We start from the raw sequence: 9,032 nt of genomic DNA, 5'->3' as shown, positions 1-9,032 counted from the left end.
TCAATGACTCCTATCTAACAATTTTGCACATGTCTATGTTTCCACACAGACTTGTGTCATCTGGATGTTTCCAAAGCAAAATCAACACTGCCTAGCTTTGCGCCATTCCAAACAAAATAGCAACATATGCACTTTTTTTCGTTTTACCTATTTTTATAAACATGTTTTATTAAAAGCATTAAAAGAAAATTGTGATCCGATCATAAAATGAAAAATTTTTTTACAATGATTCCTCACAAATAAAAAATCTGTTCGAGAAAAAATATTCAAAAAAATTTTACACGTTTTTGAAAGATAGTAAAAGGTATATTAAATGCATTTTTTTTACCTTTTGACGGCCATGTAGTACAAATTGATTGTTCCATATATTGTATTTGCAGTATCCAATTGTTTCTTAAGAGTGCTTCTCAGCAAAGTTAAATCTTCTGATGATACATAAATGAAATCTACACCTTTAATGTTTTCATTGCAATATTTTTACCTGTGGAGATAAAATATGCTTGTGGAGATAAAGTATGATTCCCCACATCTCTTTGCAAGTTTGCTAAAGTTGCTAAACCTTGGCTGTACCACTTAACCTATCACAAGGCTGCTAACCGTAAAGAGCGACTGCTCGGTTCCTCCAAACACTCCATAAGCGGGCCTAGACAATTTAGGGGCCCATTTTCAAATTTAGGGGCCCTTTTGTAAATGTTAGGATCTTTTCTTTGTTTTTTTTCTTTTTGTAATAAGTAATGGAAATATTTTTAGTGTTTTGGGGCCCTTATGACAGGTTTTATGAGGGTCTTGGACCTAGTAGCCACTACACTGTTACCGTGACTAGTTTCAAAAAAGTTCGATTTAGAAAAATGAATAAAATTTTCAAGATGAAAACAAAGATTTATTTTTGCGATTCTCAAATTGACCTGCTCACCCATCTGAGAAGTATTTACTATTTTTTATTTGTTTTTTTAGTTTTTTTTAATCATTGCTAACAACCTCAATAATTTCATACACCATATTCACATCATGCATCATATCATCTGAACCAATACAATAAGATATGTGCTTAAGAACACTTTTATTTGAAATAAATAACCACAGGATAGTATTCATTGTAAATTTGTCCAATGAAAGCTTTGTAATTTGTCCTAAACTACAAATTTATAGTTTTCTAAAAAACCACCTAAAAATAATGTTGTCACCTCCGTCATCTTTTCCTTTCGTGATCTCATGTATGATTCTTGACTCATATCTATATAAGAGTGTGGTGCAAGTTTTGTCAGTTTTTTACATACTAATTCAATGTAAAAAACACTAGCTCTATATTATGTGTTAATTTTGACCTAACTGTTGTTGTCCACTGATCAAATTCAACAAAAGTTTCTTTAAAATTACGGTAAAAAAATTTGTTTTAAGATGGAGAAGTATTTCAAAATTTTATATTTATGTAGTATATTTATGTATGTATATATTTATGATGTATATATAGTATGTATATATTTATGAAGTATATTTATGAACATTAAAAATATATTTAAAAAATTAATAAATATATGTTTCCTTAAAGTAAAATATATGAATAGTTTTTTTTTAAGAAACTGAAACGTTTTAAAAAGTTTCATCAAAGTTATCCCTAAAATTTTTTTTTGCAAGTTCACCGTTTACATTCCATAAAAGTACATTTACGGCACTTTTTGGCAGCTTTTTTTCTAAGCGTATTTAGAGTATAGATAAAGCCATAAAAGTTAAAAAAATTAACTTGATGAAACGTGGTGAAGTATAACAAAAGGTCTAAACATGAAGGTTGATGAGTCGTATTGTGAGTGTATTTTAGACTCTGATATGATTGTATGAAAATCGGGTTTTAAGAACATATATTTTATTCAATGAGTTTAAGTGAAGTGTGGACATTTAAAGTGAAAAAAACAGCTGCCAAAAAGTGCCATTAGTGTATTTGTATTTTTTCTAAAATGTGCAAAAACGGTGAAAAGTAGTTGTAGTAGTAGTAGTGGTAGTAGTAGTAGTAGTAGTTTACTTGCACAATGTGCAAATAAAAGCCATAGTTAATAATTTACACGTTTAAAATTTACTTTATATTAAAAAAAAATGATTTATATTATTTTTTAGCACCACTTTATTTTTAAAATTTTAAGTTTTTTTAATCAAGTAAACAAGTTAATCTTTTTTATATTTCTAAAAAAAAAGTTAATCTTTTTCTAACATTATTTCTAGAAAATGTTAATCTTTCTTTTATATTTATTACATAGCTTAACGATGCGTAATAGCTGCATTCGTAGTAACAGCAGCAGTAATATGTTCGTAAAAGCAATTGTTAATAATTTATACGTTTAAAATTTACAGGTACTTTGTATTAATTTTTAGCACCACTTTATTTCAAAACGAAATGGAATCAAATCAAGAACGTTGTCATGAATTTGACTTTTTTAAAGGTAACTTTTCATTCACACCCCGAATAATCATTTACACCCCGAATAATCATTTACACCCCGAATAATCATTTACACCCCGGATACTTTTTATTCTACGTTTCAACGATTAAATTTTTTAACATATAGTGTATATCGCAAAAATTTAGTTAAGGAAAACTAAAAGATTTTAATAACATTTAAAAAATTAGCATTAGTATTTATATGAAAAAAAATGAATTCTAAAAATCATTAATTTTACAGTTTTGTAAATCAAACAGGTAATAGAAGAAGATTTTAAACAATGTGGAAGCTTTTAACTCTTTTTATAATTAAATTAATTTATAATTATGTGAAAGTTTTGACCTTTTTTTTCATCAAACTTCGCAGAACAAAACACTTCTTTGTGCAATAAGGCTTCGATCTTCATTGTGGTCTTTATTGAGACAACTTAATTGAAGAAATTTTTCAAGTTTCTTGTTCCTGCACTTCAAAGATTTCCAATAAAGTATCCCAATCAGCAGGTTTTTAGCATTTGTCACATGATGACTGTTGATAACTTTTTTGTGAATGGATTAAGATTTGCAATACCAGCTGTTACGCTTAAAAGATTGCTAGCCAGTGTTTTAAAACAAAAATTTGATTAGGCCAAGTTGGATCTTCTTTTTAGTTATCAGAACACAAAGTTACATCCACTATGCCTAGCAAAACTGTATTTTTTAAATAATTTTAGTTATTGATTTAAATAAAGAAACACTTATGCATACATAAATATAGCAAAAAATAAAAAATTTACAAGGAAACCTTTGCGTTACATAAAGATAGCATATAAAAACAGACAGGGACTCAAAGAAGATACAGATGACTAGTCACACCACAATCTTTTCATAAAATTCTTTTAAAAATAAAATAAAGTGTTGGAATATATGAATAAAAATAAGTTATAGTACTTATAATATGTCAGGAATTAAGAAAATGGAATTTCATTTGTCGCTTAAAAGAAAGAAAAATGTTTTTCAAATTAAGTTTACTATTCACAACACAGTTAAAATAAAATTAACTAATTTTTTAGACTTGTTTTTATTAGCTCTGTTGCATCAATATAAAGTATAATTTTCAAAATATACATATATAAAAAAATAGATTTATAAAGAAATCAAAGTTTTTAAATACGCATTAGTATTAGATATTTTATCATAAATTTTTTTATCATAAAGCAGAAGCTTAATGTGTTAAAAAAAAAAAAAAATTATTAACAAATTAGATAAAACTTTTTTTGTTTTTAAGTTTTATAGATGTATTCTCTAGAGTAACAATAATTAGTTAACAAAGTATCATGTTTTACAAAGATCTTCATATTAAGTTTGGTTTATAGATTTATATTTTGTAATTTTATGAAACTGTTAAAGTGTTTTTACATCAAACTTTGTTTTAAACTACTTTTTTTTAAACTAATATATGTTTTATAATTTTTTAAAATTTTCGTTATTAGATTTTTTAAAAATAACGCGTCGCATTTTAAAAACTTCAATCGTTAAATAGATAAATAATATTACCGTATATTGAAATAATAACATGATCACACATAATAGTAATTATACGTTCAATATTAGGTGTTCAACGCGACAAAATACTTCACGAAATTCATCGTCATTTTTTACAAGACACAAAAAAGTCTGCTTTAGTACTATATGGAATGTCAGGTGTTGGGAAGACAAAAATTGCCAAAAAATACTGTGAAATTTATTCTGACTTCTATAAAAGCATTGTCTGGATAGACGCAGCATTTGGAAAATTACAAACTTCAATAAGAAATCGTTGTCATATATTAGGATTGGCTATTCATGATTCAAAAAATGATTTTAATATAGAAGTAATTGTTGAAAAAATTCACAATTATTACATAAATGGAAAAACTTTGTATATTTTTGATAATATCGACGATGAAAGTGTTAAAGGTTTAAAAATGTACATTTCAATGAAAGCGAACTCGTTTACTTTAATTACCTCGCAATGGAGAACGTGGTCAAACAATGTAAATAAATTGTTTGTTGATGTTTTTTCTTTTGAAGATGCATTCGCTTATGTGAAAAATAATATTAAAGAATACACGGATGAAAACATAAAAAACTTAATTAAAGAACTTGGTTATCATCCGTTTGCTATAACGCAGGCAATTAAATATATAAATATACATAAAGTCTCGATAGAAAAATATATAGATCGATATAGACAGAAACCCGTAGAAATATTAGACACTGATAACTTTCATTCTGAAGATGAATCAAAGTCTGCAATAAAAGCAATCAATTTAGTTTTGTTCAAATTAAAAAAAACTAAACTTATTCCATTAGAATTACTTAACTGTTTATCTCATTGCGATGGTCAAAATATAAGTAAAGAATTTATAATCCAAATCTTAAATCAAATGAATATAAAAGAAGAACATTCAATAGATGAAATCGTTGCGTTACTAATGAGTTATTCGTTACTAAATTGTTTCGATGATAACAAATATTCAATGCACGAACTGACACAGTTGACGTGTAAATATTTTCAAATTACTAATTCAAGTACAAATACGTATATTGATCTAATAGAAAGTTATTTTAAATTTGAGTTGAACCAAGTGAAGGATCATGTGGATTTCGGAAATCATTTCGTTTTTCATTTTCTCTATATGTTTCGTATTAACGAAAAAAGAATGTCAAAAACCTTCCATTATATGACAACTTCTATCAAAAAGTTATTAGTATGTAAAGGTTTATTTGATGAAGCAATCGAAATATTAAAAGCAATTCAAAGTTTTAATACAGAAACTTATGGTGAAAATAATAAACTCACGCTTAATACAAAACATAATATCGCAAACTGTTTGAAGAATATGGGAAAATATAACGAAGCTTTAGAAATTTATTATTCTGTTGAGAAAATACGAACTGAAATTTTAGGTATCAACCATCCAGAAACAATAAGATCAAAACATAGTATCGCAAACTGTTTGTACAATATGGGAAAATATAACGAAGCTTTAGAAATTTATTATTCTGTTGAGAAAATACGAACTGAAATTTTAGGTATCAACCATCCAGATACAATAGGAACAAAACATAATATCGCAATCTGTTTGAAGAATATGGGAAAATATAACGAAGCTTTAGAAATTTATTATTCTGTTGAGAAAATACGAACTGAAATTTTAGGTATCAACCATCCAGAAACAATAAGCTCAAAACATAATATCGCAATCTGTTTGAAGGATATGGGAAAATATAACGAAGCTTTAGAAATTTATTATTCTGTTGAGAAAATACGAACTGAAATTTTAGGTATCAACCATCCAGATACAATAAGAACAAAACATAATATCGCAAACTGTTTGTACAATATGGGAAAATATAACGAAACTTTAGAAATTTATTATTCTGTTGAGAAAATACGAACTGAAATTTTAGGTATCAACCATCCAGATACAATAAGAACAAAACATAATATCGCAAACTGTTTGTACAATATGGGAAAATATAACGAAACTTTAGAAATTTATTATACTGTTGATAAAATACGAACTGAAATTTTAGGTATCAACCATCCAGATACAATGGCAACAAAACATAATATCGCAATCTGTTTGATGATAATGGGAAAATATAACGAAGCTTTAGAAATTTATTATTCTGTTGAGAAAATACGAACTGAAATTTTAGGTATCAACCATCCAGATACAATAAGAACAAAACATAATATCGCAAACTGTTTGTACAATATGGGAAAATATAACGAAACTTTAGAAATTTATTATACTGTTGAGAAAATACGAACTGAAATTTTAGGTATCAACCATCCAGATACAATGGCAACAAAACATAATATCGCAATCTGTTTGATGAATATGGGAAAATATAACGAAGCTTTAGAAATTTATTATTCTGTTGAGAAAATACAAACTGAAATTTTAGGTATCAACCATCCAGATACAATAAGAACAAAACATAATATCGCAATCTGTTTGATGAATATGAGAAAATATAACGAAGCTTTAGAAATTTATTATTCTGTTGAGAAAATACAAACTGAAATTTTAGGTATCAACCATCCAGATACAATAAGAACAAAACATAATATCGCAATCTGTTTGAAGAATATGGGAAAGTATAACGAAGCTTTAGAAATTTATTATTCTGTTGAGAAAATACAAACTGAAATTTTAGGTATCAACCATCCAGATACAATAAGAACAAAACATAATATCGCAATCTGTTTGAAGAATATGGGAAAATATAACGAAGCTTTAGAAATTTATTATTCTGTTGAGAAAATACAAACTGAAATTTTAGGTATCAACCATCCAGATGCAATAAGAACAAAACATAATATCGCAATCTGTTTGAAGGATATGGGAAAATATAACGAAGCTTTAGAAATTTATTATTCTGTTGAGAAAATACGAACTGAAATTTTAGGTATCAACCATCCAGATACAATAGGAACAAAACATAATATCGCAAACTGTTTAAAGGATATGGGAAAATAAAATAGAAAATAAGTTGTTTAACAATTAGTTAAATGTAATTTTATTTTACTTTTATATGTGAAAGTTTTATTAATCTGTTGATAAAATAAAAGACGAATCTTCCCTTAATAGTAAGAGAGCGCCGTAAAGTATTTTTTCAATTGATTTATATATTTCTTTAATATATATTAACATTTCAGTTGCGCATTTTTAAATATAATAGTAAAAATTTGTCATCTTGTAAATAATACATATATGTTTATATTTTATTAATTGTATGTATTATAAATAAAAAATGAAAACTGTTTTATGGCTTAAAATTAATTAATTCAAAGAGGTTTAAGTATATCTTAAGTTAAAGTTATATTTTATTCGGGCAATATATATATATATATATATATATATATATATATATATATATATATATATATATATATATATATATATATATATATATATATATATATATATATATATATATATATATATATATATATATATATATATATATATATATATATATATAATACATAATAAAATGTCTAAAGTCTAATTTATAGTTAAAACAATAAAATGGGTCCCTGAGGAATTAAAACATGAGAATTTATACAAAAAGTAAAATGATGTTAGAATTTTTTTTAGAAAAAGTGAATTGTTATTATCCCTATAGAGTAATAGTTTTAATGTTTTATTTTAATAATTTGAATCGGAAAAATTATTAACTTAAGTTTTTGATCCTAATCAAAATCAACGAGTTTTTATCTAATTTAACGCTGTTTTCGTTTTAAAATAATGTGAAATCGCAAAAGTAAAAGGTCACTGAATTTAATTATGCGAAAAAATGTGAAACGAAATTTTTTATAATTACTTCTATAGGGTTTCTATAAAATACGGCAAAGTTGAGCGAGTACGTAACACAGAACTGCAAACGTTGCCCAATTTTCTTTTTTTTAAGTAAATAAATATTTTAAAAAAGTAACAATTTTGATGTCAATTTGTCTTGACCTTGTCCCCCCGTGCCACTGAGATGGGGGGGGGGGGAGTGTTGGTGGCGAATGAGTCAATTTGTCCCGGGCGGCAGAAATTCAAGGGGCGCCAAATGAAAAGAAGGTACCAAAAAAATCGGTTGCGTAGAAAATTTTTTGTCAAATCATAATATTTGTGAAATATTTTTCACTCTATTTAGAAACAGAAGTCTTTTCTTTAAATTAGTAACAAGGAATGCAGTAGCGAGCATTATCAGACACTGAATATGCTAAATATTCTTTGATACGAGTTTCTTCATTTATTAATTTTTTCAAAATATTCTGCTCGTTAAAACAACGATATTCGATGCACTGTAATCTACATTCTTATTGGATTTGATACCTTGCCTTATAACAAAAGCAATCAAAGATTTTTCAATATTCCATTTACCAGGATCGTCATTTATAAATATCATGGTATTGTGTTGCTTGTATTTTAATGTTTGTGGAAGATTCAGTAACGTCAGTTGTTTTATGGAAATGTTTTGTAGGGACAAAGCGGTTGAAATAATGGCTTTTAAGTGGATGAAACTAGTACAATAAGGGTGTTTTCTGTCTTCAAAACTTGTACATGTTCTATTAAGTTTATATCTAAATTAGTTATACCACAAGCACCTGAGCATACGTCAAAGTTTGAATGTATTTTCATAGATTATTTAATTTTATTTTATTTTTTATTTATTGCTAATTTTTTATTTTGGTAATCGGCAAAACAAAACAAAAAAGTTATTCATCTAATAAATTGAACTTCCGTTCAATTTAATAAATGAATAAAGCTCTTTAATTAAATAATAAAATTTGAGAAAACTAAGAAATTTTAACAAGTTAAGAGTAATTGACAAAAAATGTTTGAATTCATTATTTTTATAAATAAATCGATCCTTGTCTCATATTTATAAGCAAGATGTAAGATAAGGATCGATTTTGTCACCCCACTTGTATAACATATACACCCAAAATTTACTTGAAGCGATAAAAAAATGATAACTTTGGGATACAGAAAAATTCATTTTTGTCTCACTTACTAGATCAAATATTAACAATAGGGTATCAAATTTCCAAACAATAGTGCAACCTCTGATTCAA

The 9,032-nt window shown here is 26.3% G+C and overlaps 1 protein-coding gene across 1 annotated transcript; it reads left to right on the top strand.

The window, feature by feature from the left end:
* Positions 1 to 2,240: 2,240 nt before the first annotated feature.
* Positions 2,241 to 7,033, top strand: LOC136083603 (uncharacterized). Its single transcript, XM_065803062.1, has 2 exons — positions 2,241 to 2,432; positions 4,022 to 7,033. The coding sequence occupies exons 1-2, from the start codon at positions 2,387 to 2,389 to the stop codon at positions 6,940 to 6,942; spliced, it is 2,967 nt and encodes a 988-aa protein (XP_065659134.1). The 5' UTR covers positions 2,241 to 2,386; the 3' UTR covers positions 6,943 to 7,033.
* The last annotated feature ends 1,999 nt before the right edge of the window (positions 7,034 to 9,032 follow it).

The sequence above is a fragment of the Hydra vulgaris genome, chromosome 08, assembly GCF_038396675.1.
Source record: "Hydra vulgaris chromosome 08, alternate assembly HydraT2T_AEP".
NCBI classification, from domain to species: domain Eukaryota; kingdom Metazoa; phylum Cnidaria; class Hydrozoa; order Anthoathecata; family Hydridae; genus Hydra; species Hydra vulgaris.
Note: the sequence above shows the minus strand (reverse complement) of the source record. Positions and strands in the feature narration are given on the sequence as shown.